We start from the raw sequence: 27,556 nt of genomic DNA on the forward strand, positions 1-27,556 counted from the left end.
TAATATTTCGGCATCTTCAAATCCCTAGTGAAGAATACAAAACCACTGCGTGTAGTGGCATGCATGAATGTTTGCTTATCACGCACAATGCTAAATAATATAAAAAGATCGAGGTGTCAGTTAATGTACAGTGTCGATGTGTTGACACCTACTATACTCTTACACTATAGAGTATACTATTGTACTCTTGCACTAGATTCTCGCACTACCCTGCTGACTTGCAGTTATGATGTTTGAACATGTCCAAGACATTGACAGTCAAATGTTCAAATGACAGTTATTGTACAAGTTAATATAGAATGATGGTGCAGCTGCAGCAAGTCTGTTTCAATCCTAATTTTACCCCTATGTATATATGTATTAATGCATTCCACTTCCAGCAGTCGCAGTCGTTCAGTACATACATGTAGCTATGCCTATGGTTCATAGTCATGACAATGATGGATTGGGATGATCACAAACAGTTAAAAAGTCAACATAACTCTACAACATTGGTCTTATAGTACTAGTCTATTGATGACAGTCTCATGCAGCCAGTTCATTGACTTTTATAGACAGCATAACAGCCTTCTCAGCCAAGTCTTGTTTTCTTGGCATTGTACTTAAGTTATATTCCTGAAATTAGAGTCAGCTACAGTAGCTGGTAATGACATGGAGTTTCTTTGCCAGTATAGGCTCTCTGCTCCCATGTGAAAGGGTAGACATTTTCCCTCCCTGTCCATCACCAGATGCACTGCAGGGCAGGGCTAGGATCATCGAGTCAATTATGAACCACCCCCTCCCCATTCCTAGTCTGGGTCTCCCTGCATGGTCAGGATCAGCTTGCATTAGGCAATGTTCATCAAGGACATCAGGCCTTGGGTTATAGATTTGGGTGCACGTCACGAGACCGACACCCACGAGTCATACAGCCCACAAGTTATACAGCTCACAAGTCATACAGCCCACGAGTCATACAGCTCACAAGTCATACAGCCCACCAGTTATACAGCCCACGAGTTCGACACTGAGTGAATAAAGCCCACGAGTTCGACATCAAGTAGAATAAGCCCAGGAGTATAAATACGGCTCACGAGACCGACATTACGCACAAAAGGCTCATGAGACCGACAGTAAGGAAACAAAGCCCAAGAGACCGACACTACGCTTAAAAGGTCCACGAGACCGACGCTACGCATACAAGGCTCACAAGACCGACATTACGCAAAAGAGGTTCACGAGACCGACACTAAGCAGAGAAGGCCCACGAGACTGACAGGATGAACAGTGCCACCTATAGACCATGAAATTGTATAGGGTGTCCTGATAATAGCATAGGAAGATATGAGAGATGGAAAAGAAGAGTTGCCATCTCCGGTAGGGTGTTACCCCATCAGTTGCCCCCCCCCCCCCCCCCCCCCCCCCCCCTTTAATTGTGCTTGCATGGGTGTGTGTTTGTGACAAAAAAAAAATGAACAAAGTACAGTAAAAGTGTGTAACAGATCTTTCCACAATAAACCTGCGAGGGTGTTGATTTAGTATCAATAAAAAATAAAAAATAAGGTAATCGTCTATAAAGGTAGCGTTAGGGATTCGGAAAAAAAAACCCAGATGCATCCATGAAAACAGCTATTGTATTTCACGATAAAATGTACTGTTCGGAGGAGAATAACACAAGCCACAAAATTGAGGTGAATCCCTGCAATATAAAACGTTTTAATCAGTAGAATTACATTATAGTTACAGAGAAAATTATAGATAGATCTTACTTCAAAACGTCAAAGCAGGAGGGTAGAATATCTAAAATAGAATAAGTAACTAGTGCATCGGGAAAGAGAAGAGGTAAAATTCATATCTTGTCCATCTTCTAGCCAAAAACTGGGAAAGCCTATTAGAATAGCATGATGGCATTATCAAAGCTCTAAAATTAATCCATACATCGTTATTGTCCTCTAAAATTCATTTGTGTTTTTTGTCTCTTCTTTTTTTGAGGGGGGATGAAGAATACTAATTTCTTCTATTTTTTTTTTTTTTGGGGGGGCGGGGGCATGAAGAATACAATTCAATTTTTCTACTTGATAACAATGTCGCTCCCTGACACACTTGCCCCCCCCCCCCAGAAGTATGTAGAAATACATATTTGATGATGTTCATAATTATGAAGATGGTCAACATCTTTCAATTGATAGTGTTACAAAATTACACCCGCCAGTATGTTATTTTTCCGTTCATGGAACACCCTGTACAGGTGATTGACATGTAGATGGCGCTGTTTATCCTGTCGGTCTCTTGGGCCTTCTTTGCGTACTGTCGGTCTCGTGGGCTTTCTTTGCTTAGTGTCGGTCTCGTGAGCCTTTTAAGGTTAGTGTCGGTCTCGTGGGCCTTTTTTGCCTACTGTCGGTCTCGTGGGCTTTCTTTGCTTAGTGTCGATCTCATGAGCCTTTATTGCTTAGTGTCGGTCTCGTGGGCTATGTTTGCTTAGTGTCGGTCTCATGAGCCTTTTGTGCGTAGTGTCGAACTCTTGGGCTGTATGACTCCTGAGTCGTATTTAACTCGTGGGCTGTATGACTCATGGACCTATTATTGATGTCGGTCTCGTGGACCGTATGACTCGTGGGTGTCGGTCTCGTGGGATGCCCCCATAGATTTGATGGCATTCACTTCCCACTTCTCGCTCCCTAATTGGCTCCAGCAGGAAGCTAGAGGGCTTTGGGGATTTTTCTTCCTCCCATTATTTCAGCTTTCTTCTAAATCATAGCATTTTTCATTATATACCCGGTAGCAAAATTTTTGTATTAAAAATTTGCACCAATTCAAATTTGCAGTCTTCATGTTCAAGCAAAGAGACAACTTTAGGCTAAACTGTACAAACTGTACTGCCCTACTTCCATATCGTACATAATTGCAATTTGATCACATGACAGTTTTAATGTATAATACAACCCAGGTACAAAGTAAATTACCGTACATACTAGACCATTGTGTACTGTACTAGCAAGAATGAAATTCATCTGCCATGGACCCTTTGCAAATGTATCACTACTGTAATAGTCTATCTCATCTGTTGCATTGAAAATTGACAGTATTAATATTTTTACTTTTCTACCATAATGAAAAGCACATGACTTACCTCTATCAGGAAGCAGGGGGATAATTTTGTCTTAACATATGAATATATAGGTATGTCAGTAACAAGTTATGGGAATTTGTGCATGCTTTTCATAAGAAACTGAAATATTTGGAATTTTCTCAGTATTTTCTTGAAAACATCAATTGTACACATGCACTTTTGCTTGACAAAAACTTTACAAATTCTAACTTTTCAACAGATTGTTGAATTTTCCTAAAACTTCACTGATGTGTTCAAATATTGCTGCGTTCACTCAATTCACATACAAATATATGGGTTTCAGTGGTATTTTAAGATACTACATGTATGTGTTAACCCTTTGAGGATGAGGTAATCAACATATATTTCTAGTAAAGACACCTGCCCGAGTTGACTTGGGACTGTAGTCATCAGCAAGTTAATACATAATATGCCTTTTGTCTGTTGGTGAGACAATAATTACAGAACATTATATAGATGATGACTGGCGGGGGAGGGAACATACTGAATGTTGCACCCGAAGGGTTTGAAATGCTATTGAGGAAGGTTATAAGTCCCTCGACTTTGTCTCGGGACTTATAGCCTCCCGAAATAGCATTTCAAACCCTGAGGGTGGAACATTTGGTACATGTTCCCGACAACAAAAGTCATCATCTGTTATATTATAATGGGTTAGTCAAATACGTCAACATCAACCACAAGCACAACGCACTCGCTCGCTCGCTCGCGCAGAGCCAAATTCACTGTTCGTGCGTGGTCCTAGGCCTTCTGTCATTAGTTACGTAAAAATGTTTTCCCATGGGAGAACATTACAAGAATGTTCGCCCATGGTTGAGCATAACGAATGTGCCTCCATCACGTTACTGTGTTTAGCCAATCACTAACCGGTATTTGACTAACCCATTTAATACCCGGTATTGAAAGTTATGGTCTTTAGGTCAGAGACTGGCACAAGCCTTTGGCAAATCCACTATTTATGGCCATGCTTCAGAAGATAAAGTATACCGGTACTCAGATGATGCAAAACTTTAGACTTATTTACCACACAAAGTCAACATGCATGTCCAAAGTCCACCTACATTACTGTAGATCCTATCTGGTCAGGTCTATCAAGATGCATCCTAGTATGATAATTCAAGATTGACATGTAGGGCTTGTACTGTACAGACTACTGTATTACTGTCTGTTTCCACCAAGTATGATAGTGTGACCTAAAAGAAGCTTGTTGATTCTTTCGCAGAGAGCATGGTGCCTCACTGGAAACTATTGTGCACAATACAGCGCTTCGCTGTGCTGTAACAAGTTTATGTTTCAGAGTGTATTGATCAGTTGATAAGGATCAGTTGATTGACATTTCCGAAGTCCAGTGGAAGCAAAGTAAGGCTGAATTTAACAGACTTATATTATTCAGTGATAGAATGTTTGGCTTGATGTTTGAGCCAGAATCTTTTCCTCAAGTGTTTTCTTGGGTGCGCATGGACGTGTACTTGTGTGCAGGAAATATCCGTGTTTATTGATTTTGAAATTCACAGAGAGAGCAAGGGGACTCGTTGGCTCAGCATCACCATGGCATTCCACTCATCATATGGTATAGTGGAGTCCAAATTGCCCATCACAGAGAGAAGCAACCCCAAAAGTGAGAACATCGACAAAGCTTCCCCAATCGGTAAGTTTGATGCAGAGAGAATGCAAGTGAAATGTGTGTGCACAGCTCCACCTCAGTTGCACGGAATCATCTTTTTAAGGTTCAATTTAGGATCTGAGCATTAGTATAGGTCCTAGAATCTACAACAAATTAAAGTGCACAATCAACTTTTTTGTTTTCTGCCTTATGATAGAGCTACATATGCAGTCTGGCTAAGTATTTAGCTGTGTGATGTTGAGACATAAAACTGTCCATATAGTTCAGTTTATATTTTGATCTATTTCTAGAAAAGGAAGAAAAATTAGCTGAAACCGTCTAACGGTTGATCACAGTGGCTAGTTATTTTCGTCAAATTTTCTATGTGCTTGTAAATATCTGTAAATAAATTGTATTATGATGTAAATAGCACCAGTCTGCAAGAATCTTCAGTCTATTGAAGGAGGCAGACTTAATCAGAAGAAGAAGAAGAAGAAGAAGAAGAAGAAGAAACAGACACTTTAGAAGGAAGAAGAGGAAAAGAGATCTTGACAGCAGCAATGTGTTATTCAAGCTTACTCTGAGAGTTATTAGAGAAAAAAAAAACCCAACAGCATTTGAATCATGGTAGATGCAGAGGAAAGATCTTCTATTATGGAACATGATTTTCAATATGTGACCCTGCATCACAAAACAAACAGAAAGTCGCCAGACATGAAATTTCAGGTAAGAGCATGTTCTGAAAGAGCAATCTTTAAGCTTTAAAATGATGTATAACTCAAATCAGATGGGCTCTCCTAACCTATCTAAATATTGGAAAGAAAGTACACACTCAGGAAAAGTGTGAACTGAGAAAAGAGGCCCTGAAGTACAGTGTCTATTCAAGCGCTTAATCTTTACCAAGCCTTGCTGGCTGTGCGATGAATGGGACAAAAAAACAGGATGTAAACCACCGTAGTAACATCAATGAAGAGATTGTCAGATTTAACTGAAATTGAGCATGCCTTATTAACACATTCTGTCCATAATTAATGCCAACTTTCAAAGCAGTAGCATCATCCTTTCAAAAGTTATTAGAGTTGAAAGTGAAGAGTGTGTACAAGGTTTTTTGAGAAATGAAAAGGGGACTCTAAAGACACACTTAATCACACTATTCCACCAAAAAATGTTCGAGATAAACTGTTAAATAACACACTTTCCTGTCCATTTTATGATCCCAAATTTTAGCATAATGTAGAAGAAGAGTTGCTCTATCAGAAAATATGAAAAAGTCAATTTCGGCTCGGTTGACCCATTTCACCTATTTTCAATCCTCACACAAAATCAGTGTGTGCGACTTTTTGTTCGTTTTGTGGTGCACGGTCACATATGGCATGCTCAGTATATCTTGGTCCAAGTCATTGGAATTATCTTTTTCAGGGAAATGTCCATAATGCACACATTAGAGAAGCTAAAGGGAAATTGGGCAAGAGGAATCGCTTTTCTTTTGTTTGAATTGTGAAATGTTCTGCTCTGGCAAAACATTTCCAAGAATGTTGTACATGCTCAAAGGAGAATATTACAAATGATTTGCAATCCCATAATCATGTTCATACAATTGCTGATTGGTATTCATCCAAATAGTATTGACGATGTTTTCTAGTGTGCAATATTTCTTGATGTATTCGTGCACACTCTGTGATGTGATTTCATTTTATCTATTTGATGACAATCTCTTCTCCAGGCATTGTTGACTGTCTGCATGAGTGCGAGAGAGAAATCTTCACTGGTTGGGACAGTTATCAGGTGAGAGTAATCACAGATTACAGGGGGATGAATCAACCCCCTTGATTGCACAAGGCGGCAATTGCCATGATCATTGGCACATATGTTATACCAGTGGCATAATCTACCAAACTATGAAAAGGTTGAAATTTTCATATTTTTTTTATTTCATATTTATTGATAATGCTGATCAATATGCGTAAAATCATGTTTTGCTCTAAAATCAGAAAATAAAGCTCCTAGAATCCTAATCTTTTGTGAAAATATTCTTTGTAGCATTCCTAACAATTTATTTTAAAAAAGATCTGTTATCAAAATTATTTCTTTTCTTTTCTTTTCTTTTTGTTTGCGTTGCACTCTGTAAACCTACCTGCAATATTTCAATATTCTGAACAAAGTGTGAAAGTGCACTTTTAACTCGTTGCCATATCACTTTTTGGTCATTTTTTTGTACATTCTGGTAACATAATTTATTTTGTTTTTGCATATGGTAATCTCCTGCTGTTTTTACTATTGATTTGTTAATTTTGTATCTTTTTTACTTATGTAGATATCACATCTTGCTTGTTTCTATGTGTTCATTTACTTTCTTTTTTGTTGCTGTTGTATTACGTGATTTTTACTCGCAATATGTACTGTTTGTAACAGGGCTCACTTGAAAAGCAGGCCCTTGGGCCCGGAACGTGACTACCCTGTTTTTTTTTTTAATAAAACTGAATAAATAAATAATTCTTATGTATTTTAGTGTTTTATTAGTTTCTTATGTATTTCTCTCTTTTTTTTTACTTTTTATGTTTTTTCTCAAAATTTATCACAGTACCTTCTTCAAGTGTGATTATGCTCAAATGAATTGATTTCAGACAATGAAAGTGAAAATAATATCTTTTTGAATAGAAAATTTGCATTGACTTTGAACACAAAATTGAGTTTTTGCGCAATTTTCAGTCTGACAAGCTAGTATACTGTACGAGCTGAAATTTTCATAGTGGTTTTATTTTCGCGAATTTCACAAGTTGCCTTTGAACCGCGAAAATAACAACACACGAAAATAACAACGTGTGAATAACTAAGTTCAGTTAGACCCTCACAACCGCGAAATTAACAACACGCGAAAATATCCTCCAAGTAGCAATTCGCGAAAATATCTGTACGTAAAAATTTCAGCTCGTACAGTAAATGGTTGTGCAACGTTGTAACAGTGTGCCCAATTTCCAAAAAAAAAATTATGTCATATTATGTGTGTGACTTGAAAGTAAATGTCATTGAGCATTGCGGTCAAAACATTTTGTGCAGAGGAATGGTCGTGGAAAATGTCGAGGAGTCTTTTGAGGGTTAAAATAATGGAATGTACGTTTTTTCCATGATCTTTCTCTTGTTTCCTGCTTTCATTGTGCAAGCATGTGGGGTTTTTTTAAGCTACCAATAGACTATTTGTGTCTCATGTTTGACATTGCACAGAACATTCATGATGCAGACGTGGTTGACACCATCAAGAGAATTGCAGAAAAGTTAGTGAAAGTCCTTGAGGTAAGTTTTGCTTTGTTGCTTTGCTGATGTGTGATAATCTGTCCTGATGTGCAATTTTACAACTCTCCCATAAGAAATGGTCTTTCTGACAACTCAAATATTCTACTGAAACCAATATTTGTTTGCTTGGTCAGTTCATCTGCTGTTTTAATAGTTGTGTGATGGACAGGATGGTAACATTAGACATTTTATATCTCCTCCTCTCATGCTGTATAGAACAGGCATTGCCTGTTTGACACTATCATCTCTCACCCTTTCATAAAATATACTACAGTGGTACTAAATTGTAGCATAAATGGGAAGTAGAGATTGCAAACATATTTTTGTAACAGTAAGTTTGCTGAATATAATGAAATGGGCAAATATGTCTGTTGACCCATACTTATTTGTTTACTGGACAAGGCAATCTCAACTAGATGTTGTATGCAAGTATCATATAATGCACACAGATTGAATACACATTGTAAGAAAGACCTTTTCAACAGGAGGACAAGTCAATAAACAGATGAAGAGATATTTTCCTCATGAGGATGTCATTTATAGAGATGTTTGTTAACATTTGCCCTGTTATGGGCCAGTATATATACACATTTTTAGCTCACCTGAGCCAAAGGCTCAAGTGAGCTATTGCGATCGCCCTTCGTCCGGCGTCCGTCGTGCGTCGTGCGTCGTGCGTCGTGCGTCGTGCGTCGTGCGTCGTCCGTCGTCCGTCGTCCGTCGTCCGTCGTCCGTCGTCCGTCGTGCGTCGTGCGTAAACTTTTTACATTTTCATCTTCTTCTTGAAAACCCCAAGACCGATTTTCATCAAACTTGGCAGGTAGCATCCCTAGGGGGTTAGGAACTCAATTTGTTAAAATGGGCACCATGCCCCACCCAGGGGGCCCCCAGGGGGCCCAAACCCCCCAAAATTAAGGAATCTGTAAAAATCTTCTTCTCTAGAACCAGAAGTGATAGAGCTAAGTTAATACTATGGGTTAGTACATTGATGACTGTAGTTTCAAGTTTGTTCATGGCAGAATCAGGGGTGCCCCCCTTGGGACCCAGGGGAGGGGGGGTGGGGAGGGGTTCTAATGGGGCCTAAATTGTACATTTTCTCATCTTCTTCTTAAGAACCCCATGACCCATTTTCACCAAACTTGGCAGGTAGCATCTGTAGGGGGTTAGGAACTCAATTTCTTAAAATGGGCACCATGCCCCACCCAGGGGGCCCCCATGGGGCCCAAACCCCCCAAAATTAAGGAATCTGTAAAAATCTTCTTCTCTAGAACCAGAAGTGATAGAGCTAAGTTAATACTATGAGTGAGTACATTAATGACTGTAGTTTCAAGTTTGTTCATGGCAGAATCAGGGGTGCCCCCCCCCCCCCTGGGACCCAGGGGAGGGGGGTGAGGAGGGGTCCTAATGGGGCCTAAATTGTACATTTTTATCTTCTTCTTGAGAACCCCATGACCCATTTTCACCAAACTTGGCAGGTAGCATCCCTAAGGGGTTAGGATCTCAATTTGTTAAAATGGGTGCCATGCCCCACCCAGGGGGCCCCCATGGGGCCCAAACCCCCAAAATTAAGGAATCTGTAAAAATCTTCTTCTCTAGAACCAGAAGTGATAGAGCTAAGTTAATACTATGGGTTAGTACATTGATGACTGTAGTTTCAAGTTTGTTCATGGCAGAATCAGGGGTGCCCCCCTTGGGACCCAGGGGAGGGGGGTGGGGAGGGGTTCTAATGGGGCCTAAATTGTACATTTTCATCTTCTTCTTAAGAACCCCATGACCCATTTTCACCAAACTTGGCAGGTAGCATCTGTAGGGGGTTAGGAACTCAATTTCTTAAAATGGGCACCATGCCCCACCCAGGGGGCCCCCATGGGGCCCAAACCCCCCAAAATTAAGGAATCTGTAAAAATCTTCTTCTCTAGAACCAGAAGTGATAGAGCTAAGTTAATACTATGAGTGAGTACATTAATGACTGTAGTTTCAAGTTTGTTCATGGCAGAATCAGGGGTGCCCCCCCCCCCCCCTGGGACCCAGGGGAGGGGGGTGAGGAGGGGTCCTAATGGGGCCTAAATTGTACATTTTTATCTTCTTCTTGAGAACCCCATGACCCATTTTCACCAAACTTGGCAGGTAGCATCCCTAAGGGGTTAGGATCTCAATTTGTTAAAATGGGCACCATGCCCCACCCAGGGGGCCCCAGGGGGGCCCACACCCCCAAAATGAAGGAATCTTTAAAAATCTTCTCTAGAATCAGAAGTTATAGAGCTAAGATAATACTACGAGTGAGTACATTAATGACTGTAGTTTCAAGTTTGTTCATAGGAGATCCAGGGGTGCCCCTCTTGGGGGCAGGGGTGGGGGGGGGGGTGGTTGGGAAGGTCCAAATGGGGGCCTGAATTGTACATTTTCATCTTCTCTTCCTGAACACCTCGTGACGGATTTTCATCAAACTTGGCAGGTAGCATCCCGGGGGGGTCAGGATCTCAATTTATCAAAATGAGCACCATGCCCCACCCAGAGGGCCCCAGGGGGCTCCAATCCCCCCAAATTAAGGAATCTGTAAAAATTTGGGCCCTTATTGTACATTTTCATCTTCTACTTGAGAATGCCTGGTCAAATTTTGGTAGAGCTGTGAATAATTTAGATTAGTGATTGCGTGAAAGGTGAACTTGCGATACTCAGGTGAGCGCTAGACCCGCGGGTCTCTTGTTGTTTGCTTGTGAATGTTTCTGTTTGTTGTTATTTTAGCCAATTTTGTGCAAGGAATTTTGCATATTTTATTTGATACCTTGTTTTAATTTCTGTCTTTTATAGGACCTTGTCATTACGTTGTATCATACAATGTATGAATTATGCTGTTAGGCAACTGTTTTGGAAATGATAATTGCAAGCAAAATTGGTAAGTACTTTGTTTTCTTCATAGTCAGCATCTTTGACATTTCTCTTTTTGTTCTTTCTTTAGAGCTCTGGCAGATGGGCTGTGGTCATCAGCGGCTGTGGTACATCAGGGAGACTGGCTTTCTTCATCAGTGTGAGTTCAGCAAATTTTCCTGTTTCTACTTCCAAGAAAGGACTATAATCTTGTGTCAGACATATAATAGATAATGATGATTGTACCATCAAAATCTTCTGTTAACACGCAGAGAATATTGTTCTTATAGGAAGACAGTGTCAATGCCCCCATGCCGATGACAGGAAACAAAACAAGGACATTATATATATGTGCATAGATAGAAAGATAGATAGACAGACAGACAGAAAGATTGATAGGTAGATAGATAGATAGATAGATAGATAGATAGATAGATAGATAGATAGATAGATAGATACAGTTGAACCTCTATTATCCGGCCTCCCTTTATCCGGATCTCTCTATTATCCGGACGCAATCTCGCCGTGATTTTTTTTTTATAATTACGGGAAGGAAGGGGGATTCCCAACTCCTTGAGAACTCCTACCCAAACACACATGAATTACATATTACTTCCAATATGATTAACATACATTGCATCAAATTTCCTTCCAAATTGCTTACCTTCAGACATTTCAACATCCCGAAACATCCCCAAATGTAACAATGAAAAGGTTGCAGTATACACATTACTACATGTGGTACTACAATGGGCTACATCAGAACATGTGTATGTACATGTATAAAGCATAGAGTCTCCCGTATCCGGCCAAATCCCTTATCCGGATGAGCCCCGGTCCGGACTTGTCCGGATACGAGAGGTTCAACTGTAGATAGATAGATAGATAGATAGATAGATAGATAGATAGATAGATAGATAGATAGATAGATAGATAGATAGATAGATAGATAAATAAATAAATATAGAAAGAGGGGGGGGGATAGAGGTACATTTCGGTTAGATATCATAATTCATCCATAGGGAGAATTATCTCGAATGATATGTTCTTATAAAAACAGTGAATCTGTATTATCAGAAACAAAGAAAGAACTGATAGATTGAAACAAAAAACAAACAGTGAGCAGGTGTCCATATTTAGGTGTAAGTTGGCATTCTATTCATAAAACTCAGATCTTTCTCTATTTTAATAGGACTCTGTTTTCACTTCATAATGCACACTATAAACATAGACTTTAAAGGCTTTGCATGAAGGTACATACGAAACTTCGTTCGACAGGAAGGGACTGCATAAAGGCAATTGGTACACATAAAATAAAGAGGTTATACAATGAAATCATGGTGTTTGTTGTTGTTGTTGTTTTTTCATTTTACTGAATTGTAATTCAGACCAAGATGAATGGCCTGATGACAAGGATGGGCCGTGAGCCATGCTGCCACTACCTCATAGGAGGAGGCGTCAGGGCACTCACACACTCTGTGGAGGCCTTTGAAGACAGTCCAGGACATGGAAGCAAAGACCTGCAGGAATTGGAACGATCTCTGGTAAAATCCCCTTTTTGAAGGCCTGGTAGCATTGAGATTCGTGGGTGGCGAGATTCATTCACTGGCCAGCGGGATGCATTAAAAAATCATGAATAGCATTGGTCAGCAAATGTGAGCATTGAAGCTCATCACTAACGGTCTACTCCAGTTGAGATTCTTTGGCTGTGTGTGTACTTATTTAGAGCTCAGTGATAAAGTTGCACGCAGTTCGTTACAGGGGTTCTTGAGTATATCCTAGCCGGGTCAGCCTTCCCACTCCATGCTATTCCCATGCTACCGGGCCTTTGAACCTTACTGTGCTTTCTTCACGGATTTTCAGGGATGCAGGTGTGCTCCCTTTGCTGATTAGCATGGCTGTCTAGAAACTAAATGCCAATGAATAGAGATTGATTCCCCTAATCCCTATTGCATCACCATGGCCTTCCTGTTGGACTGAGGCACATTGCCACTCCCGAGTGGACTTCCTATTATAACTAAAGTCAAATGTGTAGGGGGACTAAGAAACATTGGTACTTCTGAGAGGGCTTGCTAGCTTGGTACATGCAACTAAATTGTGGAGGGATTACTGAATGTTGATTAAAAGGAGCCTGGCATTTGGAAAAGTTAATGCATTTTCATTTTCACCTGAAATGCTAAAGCAAGGCAGACAAGAAGAAGGTCCCCAGTGCATTGATTTGTCTCTGAGGTTGTAAATGCTCGTTAACCCATTGAGGACGAGTCTCGAGTATACTCGGGCAAGTGTCTATGGGAAATGTGTGTTGTAGCAAAATCAGCCCGTCCCCAATGAGCTAAGTGTAGTCAAACCTGTCATAGTGGCCACCTGTTTATAGTGGTCGTCTCTTTCATTTGGCCACTTACTGTGAGCAAAGAGTTTGTCAAATTTAGAATTAGGTACAGCAGCCACCTTTCTGACGCAGCACTGGGCCACCTAATTTGTGGTTACTGCTTGAAGTAGTCACAGATTCATGCTACAGCCCTGTAATGACAGTGTGATGAGACACCTTTCTTTCCATTGTTGTTTATGAATTTCAAATAACAGCATTTTCAGAAACTGCTCTGCTTGGGAAATGTATATTTTTCCCAGCATATTAAAAGTGTATCTTTATCAAAGGATATGAATATTGCAGACACTTCATATTTAGTTTCATAAACCCCTTAAAAAATCAATCAATAGAGAAAAAACAGCTGAAAAATTTTGAGTCAATGATATTTTCCTGTTGCATATAAAATGATGGTGCATAAACTGTGCCACATGGGAATTTTCCAAACTTCTTCAGTGATTTTCTTTTTGATTGCATTGTGCACTTAGTATGTTTCATTTTTTTCTTTTCTTTTCTAGGCTTCCCAAGGATGTCAGCGAATACTGTTTATTGGCATAACATGTGGTTTGTCGGTAAGTAAGGGCTGTGAAATTTTTCAGCAGTTTTCCTAGCTCTTCACACATACATGATGCAGTCATATTATGTATAATACAAAGGAAGTATGCACACATTGTTATATTAATCTACAGGAATATAATGGCTCTGAAGTTAACTGAATCCAGTGATTTTGTATACATGTTCGTATGAGAGGTCAATCCTTCTATTGTCTTAGCAGGTATTGAGTGGACATTGCATCTAATAGTTAAAGTCGATGAATGAAGTTCATTTCAGTTTCTTTACGCAAAGCCACACTCTCAGTTACAGCGCTGACACAGAAAGTATTTAGACTGAAATAGTAATGCAACAGCATCTCCAGTAATAGTATGCAGATAAGTGTGCAATGGGGACTGTCAGTGTACAAAATCATGCGGTAGGTAACCCAAGCTTGCTGACATGTGTTGTTGACAGTGGTCTGAACCTACTGCAATTTTTTCATTCTTCCCTCTGTCCAACAGGCACCGTATGTTGCAGGACAACTGGATTACTGCTTGGAGCATGCAGAGCAATACACCCCTGTCCTCCTGGGGTTTAATCCAGTGAGTCTGGCCAAGGATCAGCCCATCAAACATTGGGACCAGACTTTCCTCTCAGGTAAATTACACTAGAAAGGATGACTTGTCACCAACAATTTTGATATTAGGTCTGTTCACACACACCTTAAAAGAATGCTTTGGAGGAAAAAAAAAGAAAAGAAAAGAAATAATTAATCCATTGAGGATGGACTGATATTGCTACAGCACACATTTCCCATAGACACCTGCCCAAGTGTACTTGGGAATCGTTCCCAATGGGTTAACTTTTATTCTGCGATCCAGAGACAGATAAATCTTCAGTAGGAACGAGCCTATTGTGTTTTGTACTGCATAGTGCAGGTTTGAGGTCGAAATTTGCATCAAGAAATCAAAATGTCTTTGTTGTGCTCTCCTCTCCTATGCATGAAGTAAACCAGCAGCTTGATGAAAACTGAACAGTGAAAATATTTCTGACTGGATTTCTCTCTTTGGACAGTGGCAAAGAGAATGGAGGCGGTTGCCGTGGCTTCTCAAGCTTTCATCTTGAATCCTGTCGTCGGGGTGAGTTTTGTGTGGGAAATACTGCATCAAGATTCTACCACTAAATGACTGAGAAGATGCTGTCCAATAAATCATGTTTCTGACTTTTATGATTCCTAATGCATAAGTGGATAGGGAAAGTAATGACTTTATTAATAGTGTTATCTCTTCTTTTGAAGTTCTGTTGGTTATGAATGTTAATTAATTTGCTTCTTTTGGCAACTTCTCAAAACTAGAGTACAATGCCATCTTGTCAACTGTTATTATTTGAATTATGCTTTTGGAAATGTTTCACCTTCAAGTAATGATGACATGAATCACTGTTTTGGCATGGAGTGTGAAGGGTTTCCTTGAATGATTATGGTTATGTTTTCATTACCGTTGGTTTGTTCGTTAGTTAGTTTGTTAGTTAGTTCGTTCGTTTGTCCATGTGCAAAATAACTCAAAAAGTAGTGAACGAATTGTGATGAAACTTGCAGGAAAGGTTGAGAATGACACAAATAACAAACGATTGACTTTTGGTAGTGATCAGAGAATTTTGGGGGAATTTATGAAGGATTTTTGATATTTTGGCAGGTAGGGTCAATGAACTTGGAAGTTCAGGCTGCGCGTATTTGAGGTTTGCATGCGCGCACTAAAGTGCGTGCCCCACTTTCTGCAAAAGCGAGGCGCGCCGCGCAGCTGAGGGTTTATGACATAACAAAGGCTTTTATATTGGGAAATTTTTCAGCATGTAGACCTATGGGTGGAACTCACTGATCTCTATGGACGAGCCCAAAGAGCTTTTCCCCAGTGGTAGACAGGAGAAAAAAAAAAATCTCTTTGACAAGAGCAAGATCATTGGTGGAAAGTAACTGCTTGGCGGAGGTCTGCGCTCTCAGAGTGCTTTTCTAGTTTGAATCATGCTTTCAGAAATGTTTCATCTTGAACAAATAACAACATGCATCTGTGTACTGAATCAATCAATCAAGTGATAAATTTATCATTTAGTCATCAATTCATCAATCCATTATTACAATCAATCAATCAATCAGTCAATTAATAAATCAATCAATCTATTATATCTACTGTATATACCTAATCTATCTATCAATGTATCTATGTGTCTATTTATCTATGTATGTATGTATCTATCTGTCTATCTATATCTATCTATCTATCTATCTATCTATCTATTTGTCTATCTATCTTTCTATCTGTCTATCTATATATCTATTTATCTATCTATCCATCTGTCTATCTCTCTATCTGTCTATTTATATCTGTCTATCTATTTGTCTATCTATCTATCTATCTGAGTGTCTATCTATCAATCTATCTGTACATGTTGTTCCCCAGCCAGAGGCTATCACTGGATCATCCAGGCTGAAGGGGGGTGGAGCCACCAAACTTCTCCTGGAAGCATGCTTCTTCTCTGCCTTCTCTACCATCAGCATTTCAGCCACACCTACTGACACCCAAGACCAACACCTGGTCAGGCCGTATGCAGGTTAGAGAGCAAATTTAGAAAAAGACAATGGTGTTCGTACATTGAGCTATGAATACGCATACATGCATATGCATACTAGTAAAAATGTGTGAATTTGGGGAAACCCGTGTGGGTACAAAAGGGAAGACGTCCTACTGCCCAAGAAGTAAGGTTAGCTTTTCTATCTGCCTGAATGTTAAGCAGTATTGCAACAATTATGTTTTTTTGTTTCTTGACAAATGAAGGGTGAGCTGTTCGGTTACACATTATACCTTCTTCATGTCTTTCTAATCATTTGTAATTTCCTATGAATGTAAATCCCCAGATTCATACCTACATTGTACTGAGAGGGGCGGTCTCTAAGATTATGCATTAGACTCCTTGGCCTTTGACCTATTTTCTCAAGCCATCATGCCCTGACAAAAAAAAAAAAAAATAAAATCTTTTAGAAATGCAAATAAAAGCCTCTAAGTCAGATTTTGGAATTATGGCATTATTATTTTCAAGATGTATGTAGCACATAGCAGAGACTCCAACTCTCCCACTTTCGACAGGAGATCTCCCGCCAAAGCCCATTTTTGCAAATTCTTCCATTCTCCCTCTTGAGATGTACATGTAATTTCTCCCGCCCTGGCTCTGTGTCTCCCGCTTGAAATGATTTCTTACTTAGTGTCATTGTATTTTAGAAAAATAAGCCTTAGATAGTACGAGAGAGCATCTAAAAACCCTGGACCCCGGCCGCAAGGAACTTTGCGCTTCGCGCACATCAAGTTGGAGTCTCCCGTTTGCTAGGGTTTCAGGCGGGAGAATCTCCAGATTAGAAGGTGCTTGGGGTTGGAGTCTCTGACATTAGGCAGATCCCAGATAGGTCATGCGAGTATCATCCTTGATTTTGACATATCGGATATGAATGTTTGAAGCTCTACAGATAATTGTATGCACCATAATGTTTCAGGGTGTTGCCATTTTCACAGATTTTGCTATTTTGGTGCTATTCTCGCTAATGTTACAATGCACAAAAGCATTAACTTTGATCCTGACATGAATGTGACATACAGTGGCATGACATTTGCTCCTACGACAATTTTCCGGTCTTATTTTCTCCAAAGACTTAGACTTAGGGTTAGGGTGGTGATAGGGTTTTAGGTTTAGTTTTATGAGTATTAGGATTAGGGTTACTTTGTGATTGGCTTACTGTGCAAAAATTTCATGAGAGCAATTTTCGTTGGAGCAAATGTCATGGAATTGTGATGTACATGCCTGCATATCTCCATCCATTACTGCTCTCAGTGATCGCATATTCAACCACCAACAAAATTGTCTGGAAGTCACGATTTGCAAAAAAAATTATATTCACTAATGTGCCCTATACAGTATACGGTATGTAGACTTCTATGTAATTGTGTCACACACATACTTATCATAACAGTCACCTTTGCACAGCAACTACTAAGAACCTCTTTAGAGGGGGAAAATGTGATTAGGACCCTTTATAAAATTGTAATACTGGCAGCCACCACTTCTGAGGTAAATATCTCTGTGTAGAGATGGTAGATGTTTTCTCCTTCAGAAAACCCATGATTTTTTCTTTATTATTTCAGAAACAGAACTACCACCAGCTGATGCAGGACAGAGTATGAATGAAGTCCAGAGTGGGCATGGTGATGAACTGCCGAGTATTTTGATGGAGATGTACGAACAACACTGGGAAGTTTCCTACCAGGCAACCAGGGAGCAGGTGGCAGAGGTTGTTGAAATGGCAGGCAAGAGGTGATTTCTAGTTGTACATCCTCCCTTTAGACACTGGCAAGATTCTAATTGATATATTGTGTCGTGGCCGAGTGGATAAGTATGTGAGTGTGGTTTGGGTTCGTGGAATCAAGCACTGCGAAGTGGTGTGGAGAGTGAGCACTGTCAGTGCTGGTGGGAAATGATGTATCCAGGCACCGGGGTAATAATAGTATGTATGCACTCTGAGCACTCGTACAGAGTGGATTTGTTGGAATATAAATTAATGTGGTTGTTGTTATTATTATCATTATCAGTAGTAGTAGTAGTAGTTTAGTAGTATAACTATTACTATTGTTATCATTATCATTGTTCTTTTTATTGCTGTTGTTTGTCATTGATGGTGTGTAAGCCTGCCCTGCTGACCACTACAGATACACCACTGATCATAGCAATTTGTTTTCTGCCTTTCATCTTGATGCCCTTCCTGGATATGAATAGAATATTTGTAATCATATCTTTGAAAAGAAATTTAGATTTCATCCCAATAGGGAGTGACTAATCCTGAATTTTCTTAAAGGATTGTGCAGATTTATCGATTGGTACATTTACATTGTAGGAGATGCAAAAATGTGATGCCCTACAACCCACTGGTAGGTTGCTTGTAAGAATGTGTAATAATCTCGAGGGGTATCTGATGGCTTTGAAGAGGACTTCAGAGAATTATTGCCAATTTAAGGATTATCAAAATATTTTTTCATTCTATAATGAACAGAACGTCATTGAATCCTCAGTTAATTGAGCTGCCTAAAGACTACACTGAATTGAAATTTCTTGAATTTATAGATAGGGTATTTCTTTATATCAGGAATAAAAATCAAATATCATGATAGAGATCTATATGGGACAAGCACTGTCATCTCAATACAGTTGAACCTCTCGTATCCGTACAAGTCGGGACCGCGGCTCATTCGGATAAGGGATTTGGCCGGATACGGGAGACTCAATGCTTTATACATGTACATATACATACACATGTACTGATGTAGCCCAATGTAGTACCACATGTAGTAATGTGTATACTGCAACCTTTTCATTGTTACACTCAGTAACAGACCCCAAAATAGAGGTTCGTGTTTGCAAGAATGAAATCATTTTCTTTTTTAAATTCTTGGGATGATTTCTTCTTCTTCTTCTGATTAAGTCTGCCTCCTTCAATAGACTAAAGATTCTTGCAGACTGGTGCTATTTACATTATAATACAATTTATTTACAGATATTTACAAGCACATAGAAAATTTGACGAAAATACTAGCCACTGTGATCAACCGTTAGACGGTTTCGAAATGATCCCACAGATGGCGCTGAAACAATTTCTGACGACAGGGAATTCCAGTTCCTTACAGTTCTTGGGAAGAACGAATGGCGATGCGATTCAGTTCTCGAATATGGTACCTGATAGGAGTGTGGTTGCGAGGCTCTCGTTAACTGAGTAGCCTGTTTGATGATATAGTCCTGTGCTGAAAGAGGAGTGAGATTATTGTGTATTTTGTACATCATAATTAGCCTGTCATTTTCTCTGCGCTGTTCCAGAGTGGTCCAATTAAGTTCTTGTAGCATTTTGGTGACACTCGAGGTGTTATGGTAGCGATTTAGAGTGAATCGCGCAGCTCTTCTCTGGACCATTTCCACTTGATGGATTAGGTTCTGGGTAGATGGGTCCCAAACTGTGGAAGCATACTCAACAATTGGTCGAACCAATGTTTTGTAAGCTGTGGCTTTTACATCAGAAGATTTTATGCAAAGATTGCGTTTTAGAAATGCAAGCACGTTATTGGCTTTATTGACAGTATTGTTGATGTGTTGGGTCCACTTCAAATCAGAAGTGATGGTTACACCCAAGTACTTCACGGATACAACAGATTCAAGAGGGGCATTATTTAGATGATACACGTGTTGCACCTTACTTCTTTTCCTGGATATCGTCAAAACCTTACATTTATCTGTGTTCAAATCCATCATCCATTTTTTCGCCCAGTCACCAATTATGTTTAGGTCCTCTTGAAGATTTTGCGTATGATGTTGATTGTCGATAGTCATGTAAGAAATTGCATCATCAGCAAAAAGGCGAACCTTTGACGCGAGACCATCAGGCAAGTCATTGATGTAAAGTAGAAAGATTATTTACCTAAATAATTATTAAGAAATGTGTCAAGTAGATCTTGAAAATACACAGTACGAGTCGACGAAACGACGCTTCAAAATTCGATCATCACGGCTCGGCAGAGTCGACTGTAGGTCGCCATTGTTAGATTGAGTTGGGAATCCCCCTTTCCTTCCGTAATTATTAAAAAATTTAAAAAAAGTCACGGCGAGATTGCGTCCGTATAATAGAGAGATCCGGATAAAGGGAGGCCGGATAAGAGAGGTTCAACTGAATATCAGATATCTCGCTCGCTATATTCAACCTAGTTGTAATGAGTTTTCCACTATATTGTATTTGTCTTTCATGCTCCATGATAAATGCAGCAATAATGCTCTTCAGTGACCACCCATCTTTCGATTGTATGAGTTTCAAGAAGCATTCTCTGTCTCTTTGTTGATTACCAGTCTGCGTGCAGGAGGTCACGTATATTACATCGGGCAGGACAAGACTGGAATCCTCGGCCTGATTGATGCTTCAGAGTGCCCGCCAACGTTTGGCTCAGGTGAGGCGTACAAGAATGCAAGCTTGTCAGTTTTGTGATTACAAAAATTGACCAAATATGTGTTGCATGAACGGTCGTACAGTTTTGATTAACTGTTGAAAACATTTGCTTTTTTGGATGATGAATTTCAGATATCATTAACTCTTTATGTGCCATGGTGTAAACCCCCTGTGTGCCACATTATTCAGAGACAGAAGCATCGTCATGCTTTGGGAAAACATTCTGTTTTTCAAATCTGTGTTACTGGTACTTTTATAGATTTCTGTTCAGCTTGACATGTAGTGAGCAATATTGTAGAGAAAATGCCAAGCTTCGCGTTGGTGTAAACTGTATGACAAGTCTATGATTGTTTTTATTTCAAATGACAATACGTAGATACATTGTTTTCTAGTCTATATGTATAAGGCTAGAGGAATGGAATTGCAAGAAATATTTTCATTGTGCTGTGGCATTTGGCAATTTATTGATCAGTTTTGGGATGGTTTGTGCATTTGAGCAGAATATGCATAGTTGGCACACTGTCGACTGAGTCGGGCATGCAAACGTGGCACATAAAGAGTTAACCTGTTGAGGACGAATCTGGAATATACTCTGGCAAGTATCTATGGGAAATGTGTGTTGTAGCAAAATCAGTCCATCCTCAGTGGGTTAATGAGTGGAAAATTAAATACTAGAAGTATGATGTAACATTCAAAGCTTTGGCAATTTCCAGTACAAATATATACTGTACAATTGTATGCCAAGTTGTATGAAATTCTTCCAAGCATGTTAACAAATTGTGTACGTTTCATTTTTTTTTTCCCCGATTTCTTACTTAGGTTAGAAAAGACATTGCAGAGGTGCTAAAACCCAAAGAAAATCCTCCTCAGAGGATGCAATAATGCAACAAGCAAATTGTGGTAGACAAAGCAACATATTTGGCTATTATCAGTCTCTCTCTTTGTCTTTCTCACTGCCCTTAAACTATTTTAGCATAATAGACTTCTCAAATAGTAAAGACTATGGCAGTGAAATGATGTTGTGGTGAATTCCACCTGTCTGCGGCATAAATTTCTGTTGTTTCATACAGCTGTCATGTCTTGCTGTTTATTCAATTTGTGTGCAGTGGAATGTGACACCTTGGGTTTCACACACACATATAATCTTTCTTGAAACTTTTGTCAAAATGTTGTATATTTTTGTTTTTATGCCTACGCCAACGAAGTGGCCGGAGGCATTATGTTTTCGGGTCGTCCGTCCGTCCGTCCGTCCGTCCTGTTTTGTTTTTGTCGATATCTCAAGAACCGTGTGATGGTTTTACATCAAACTTGGTATGAGGGTATATCCTGGGGGGATAACACTTTGTTTGGATTTTAGGGTCACGGGTCAAAGGTCAAAGGTCACAGGTTATTTTGTGAAAAAAAAGGTTGAAATTTCATGTTTTTCTCCATATCTCGCAAATGGTTCAAGGTATCTTCATGGAACTTAGTATATATGCATGAACCGATGGGCAGTGATTATCTAGGGAAGTTGGGGGTCATGGGTCAAGGGTCAAAGGTCAAGGTCAACTCCTCAAAATATCACTACTTTCCTTATATTCATGCAATGCCTGAAGGATTTTTTTAAAACTTGATGTATGCATGTATTACCCAATATATATTCTGTTGGAAGTTTCTTGCCAAAAGGTCGAAGGTCAAGTGAAAGTGCTAAATTGCACTTTTTCCTCCATATCTCGAAAGTAACTCAAGGTATCATCATGAAACTTACATATTTATGCATGTTCTACCTAACAGTGATTCTCTTTGGAACTGTGAGGTCAAAGGTCAAAGGCCAGGTTTAGATAATACTATTTTACCATTTGATACTGAAATTATACTTTTTCTCAATACCTTGAAAATTACTCTATGCATAAACTTATAAAAGGGTAAAAAGTCAAGTAAAAATCATCAGTTCCCCAAATACCTGCACTCTGACGTTTTAATCGTTCATCCAATTGAACCTAGTTCTAGGAAAGTGAACATTCAGCACATTTGTGGCAAACCTGTCATTTTAATATTTTGCCAATTGTGTGAAACTGTCATCACACATTGTCAAGACATTGTACTATAGACCTATTAGGAGAACCATGCATTATGGCGGAGGCATATCAGTCGCCGTAGCGACATTTCTAGTTTGATAAGCAGTACTGAAGCATGACTTGTATCTCATTGTTGTCAAATTGTAGTTCCTATGAGGCTGGTAGCATAGACCCCGTTTACAGTGTGCAAAAAGCCGCGGCCGAGCCCAGCCTTCATTTCAGTGTAAACGCGCAAAAGGCCAAATGCGGGGCCAAAATTGGCCGCGCATTTGGCCACGCTCTGGAGGTGGTCTCGAGCCCGGCCTGGCCAAATGCAGTACCAAATTTAGTCTGGCTTCCAGACCCTCTGTCCGTACTATTTCACTATTCAGGATATTAACGCCCTCAACGTCGAAAACTAGACTACAGTTTAAGGTGGTTTTATCCTGCAAAGGATTTTTCCTTCGGCAAAAGCAGCGACTTTGTCGCCGCTGCGGAGTCCATTTGGCAAAGGGTCTGGAAACCAGACTATACCAAATTGCGTTTGTTTACAAGCAGAGCGCCACTACGACAAAATATTTAAGGGTTTGAATTAAAAGCCCGGGCCGAGCCCGGCAGTGTAAACGGACAAAATTGCGGGGCTCGGCCGCGCAATTGAGGCCGGGCTCGGCCCAGCCCCACACTGTAAACGGGGTCTTTGTTTGTGTTTTGGGCATGTGTCTCTTTAGTGATGATAGTAACTCTCTTTTTGTACAGATTTTGACAATGTGCGAGGATTTTTGAAGGGAGGTCTTGCAGCAGTAGGGGCCAATTATCACCAGACATTGGTAGTGTTGCTTGCTTGTTATTGTATTTCCCCTCATCTTTTTCTTTTGTAGTCTATGATTTACATTGAGGAGAGAGTGTATTGGAGAGTTTTCCTTGTATCACACTTGTTAAACTGCTCTTCCTGCAGGCATATTGTATGAGTTGCACCAGGCTTAAAGTTACTGTACTGTACTGGTTGAGGTGAGGATGCAGATTTATAATATTTTTTGGTGAGATAATGATAAACTTCTCATGAAATATGAAAGAGCATGTAATTTCAAGAAGGATTCAATGTTTATTTGATGAAAATTGGCCTTGAAATGGCTGGGATATCCAAAAAAGCGATCCTATAATAAACTTGACTGGCCACAACTTTTATTAGGATCTCTTTGTTTTTCCTTGTTTTTAGATATCTCAGTCATTTCAAAACCGATTTTTATCAAATAAACTTTTGAATCCCCTTAGAATAGCGTGCTCTTTAACATTTTATAGAGTGGTTTCTAAATATCTCGCAAAACATTACAAGCTGAATCCTCACCTTAACCAGTACTGTACAGTCCCTTTGATATTATGAACAAACCACAAGCCATATTCGTTTGAATGTGTACTATAGTGATGTGTGGGAGAAATGGACATTTACTGACTTGTATCAACTGCCATTGTTGGTTCTCTTTCTAAACAGTGCTGAAGGTAAACAAATATTCTCATAGATGAGTATGAAAAACAAACAAACATAATAACCTTGAACCATTTTCAGTGGATTCAGTCAACTGGTTCATATGTGTAGGTGGCCACAAAGTATGAGGGAGATCATAATAGGTGTATTTACTGAGGTCATTGTTCCATGAGAACACCCTTTTTGGTACATCTCTCTCTAAAATTCTTCAGATTAAGACCAGGATGTACAACTCTGTATGCATGCGATGGAATCATTTATTATTGAGGAGAATTGTGATTCACACTCTCTTATAAATTTTATTGATGTCTGTCTTTACTTCCATTCCCACTTTGATATCTGCAATTGTGGTCTTCATTTGAAGTAGCTACAACAAAAACTCATTGTGAAAAAAGAAATGGAGGAGAAGAATATGATTATGATGATTTGCATCTCAAAGTCAGAGCATTTGAATGAGTCACTTCTAATTCATATTTCATAATTTATCAAGAGCAAAAAGGTCATAATGCGAGAATGTCAATCCCTGAGTACTGAAAAAACAACAACTTATTTTGAGGGAAATAAAATGATAAAGAGCATTCTAGCTGTTGTTGTGCTAATTCTGTCATTTCAATTCCGACCTAGGATTATACGAGACATGCTGATGTTTTGAAGGATGAGACGTCCACTCTGTTCTTCCAGGAACACATCATTCCCACCATCAAGTCGCATGATACAGTCATTTTCCTTCTCCTTACTAATGGTGAGCATTTAACGCTAAACTTCAATTGTATTTTGTTTTGTGTTTGTTTTGTGTTTTTTTTTTTGTTTCTTCACGATGTACAATACTTTGTCAAAGACCACATGAAGGCAAAACTGAATCTTTGTCTTAATTAAAGTGATAACTGTTCTCATCTTCTCATTACCAACAGAAAACAACTTCACGGAAGAGATGGATGCCTTTCATCACCGTGTATTGTCAAACACCTCTCATATTGGCATCGTATTTACACAGGCTGTCTCATCCTCCTCATTGCCATGGAAGCACTGCAAAGAGGTCATCCTGCCCCAGCCAGACGAGGCGGTCGGAGAGAAACTCAGGAGAATGGGCGTGGCTAGGGCTGTGGTAGAGGAAGTCATCCAAAGTCTGACGGAATTTTCCTTGAAGTCGGTCCTAAATTCTATCAGCACGGGTGCACACATTGCAAAGGGAAAGGTCCTCAAAAATCTTATGGTGGACCTCCGACTCAGGTACACATGGATTTCAAAGCAGTCATTTTCCTTTATCTTCCACTGCTTAGTTTGTTGTTGTTGTTTTTGTTGTTGTTTTTTTTTGGGGGGGGGATAATGCTAGGTAAACAGCAAATATAAATTCAGTGTGTGTGTGCGTATATATATACATACATATATAGCAGGAAAAACATGTGCTCTTTGAATGACATTTCAATTGTTTCATGCATAGACTGTCATGAATTATAATGCTAATTTGAAGGGTTAAGAGTATCTTCAGCCAAAATCAAGTAGGAAATTACAGGGAGTTGACAAAAGAGACAAGTTGTAAGTTTAAGTGTAAAATGCATATCTAAAATAAAAATGTGTGTTGTTGTTTAAGTAGAAATCAAATGTAAAAAGAAATAATGGCTTTATTATATTACCAATCATAAAGAAGGGTAGAAGTTTTGGAAAGCATTATGTCTTATGTGCTAGAATTAGGAACTTATTCATTGCTCAATTATGAGCAGGCCTATTGCAGCATGAAAAGACAGTCCTGTGCAATAGAATAACAGACAGAGGTACAAGTAGCTATAATTGCATTGTGGGAGTCTGAGAAGGCTGTGTTGTGCAAAAATATTCATCTCAATATCCATCACACACACATACACACACACACACACATACACACACACATACACACAAAACAACAATATCAACATGAAATTTGGTGCTCCCAGTTGATAGATCTCTTCTTCTTCTGTTTCCCTTGTGCGTTTAACCACAGCAACTCCAAACTCTTTGAGCGGGGCGTCAGCATAGTGGCCAGCTTTGTCCAACGCCCCAATAAGGGTACGGAGGCCAGAAATGCAGTGCTCCGATCCATCTATCGCACCAATGATATCAAACATGATGAAGTCTCCCACATACCCCTATCCAGCATCATTGGACAGGCTGGCTTGGTAGAAAAGGTAAGACAAGAATTATACCCATGTTAAATGCATTTGAAAAAACGCTGATAATGGAAAGAAATTGATCTGATGTAAATACTTTTGGAATGATTTGCCACTCGATGGTAAATTTGCCCCCAGTTTCCCACTTAGTTTCTTATCCCAGCCCTACCTCCTGAAACCATCACTTTCATTTATTGGGAAATTGTTCAATATGCTGTGCTTTATGCAGGTCCCTCATAACATTCAGTGTATAAACCTGCTTCAATTTTGTATCAAAACCGATATGCATTGGACAGGTACATGCAGCTCTCATGATGTGTGTGTGTATAAATGCGAACTATGTGAATGTTTTTGAAAATAAACTGAATCTGAAACTGAAAAGGCAGTAAGCGTAGTGGGGATGATAGTTAACGCAAATATCAGTGTGTATAAAACTGACTAGTGTTCAATTCTTTTAATTTTTTGCATGTCTTGAAGAAGTTATTCACAGAATACTGATGTCGTACCTGTAAAAATATCCTCCAGATCCTCTTTATTCATAGTCTAGTTGTGACATCATCCTCCTGTAACACTTGAGCTGAGAAATTGACGTAGTCATGTACATGTATGTGCCCTAACATTCATTGCTACATCAAAAATTTGTCCGTAGAAACATTTGCAAGAATATGAACATGTGGTGATGGTGAAAATGCAGGTAGTACTAGCAGCAGGGGCGGATCCAGGAATTCCGTAAAGAGGGGGTGCATTTACAAAATTAAAGGGGGGGGGGGCATGCATCCCTCCCCCATTATTTTTTTTTCTTTTTATTTCTGCTGTTTCGACCACACTGGTTTGTGCACCCGGTGTGGTCCTCCCTGGATCCGCCACTGAGCAGTGAATTCATAAGGCGTATAACTGTGTCTATTGTTCAGCTCAAATGCCCCCCCCCCTTCCCTTCCCCTCCCCCTATGTGCCATGTCCGGGAGTTGGAATCGCTCTTTGTGTTGTCCTCCAGGTAGTACCAGTTGCCATCATCCTTGCCATCAGGGAATGCACAGTGGAGGAGGCGAAGGAGTTGCTAAGGGACGAGCCCATCATACGCGAAGTACTCTCCGAGATGATCCCTTAG

General features: G+C 39.6%; 1 protein-coding gene across 1 annotated transcript; it reads left to right on the forward strand.

Annotated features, from left to right (window-relative positions):
* Nucleotides 1-4,654: 4,654 nt before the first annotated feature.
* Nucleotides 4,655-27,556, forward strand: LOC139720321 (glucokinase regulatory protein-like). The gene is made up of 14 exons (XM_071631685.1): nt 4,655-4,754; nt 6,433-6,494; nt 7,932-8,000; nt 10,957-11,025; nt 12,254-12,409; nt 13,749-13,802; nt 14,286-14,421; nt 14,839-14,903; nt 16,221-16,371; nt 17,952-18,120; nt 20,689-20,786; nt 25,216-25,534; nt 26,283-26,466; nt 27,443-27,556. The coding sequence occupies exons 1-14, from the start codon at nt 4,655-4,657 to the stop codon at nt 27,554-27,556; spliced, it is 1,746 nt and encodes a 581-aa protein (XP_071487786.1).

Source organism: Diadema antillarum, unplaced genomic scaffold, assembly GCF_040938485.1.
Source record: "Diadema antillarum isolate AM-2024a unplaced genomic scaffold, OU_Dant_1.0 scf00000126, whole genome shotgun sequence".
Classification (NCBI taxonomy): domain Eukaryota; kingdom Metazoa; phylum Echinodermata; class Echinoidea; order Diadematoida; family Diadematidae; genus Diadema; species Diadema antillarum.

What these genes read in the sequence shown, in the direction of transcription:
- LOC139720321 (XM_071631685.1), top strand. Translation starts at nt 4,655, where the DNA reads ATGGCATTCCACTCATCATATGGTATAGTGGAGTCCAAATTGCCCATC. An exon ending in CCCGCCAACGTTTGGCTCAG is followed by an intron (nt 20,787 to 25,215) that starts GTGAGGCGTACA and finishes CATTACCAACAG; the next exon opens with AAAACAACTTCACGGAAGAG. An exon ending in AGGCTGGCTTGGTAGAAAAG is followed by an intron (nt 26,467 to 27,442) that starts GTAAGACAAGAA and finishes GTTGTCCTCCAG; the next exon opens with GTAGTACCAGTTGCCATCAT.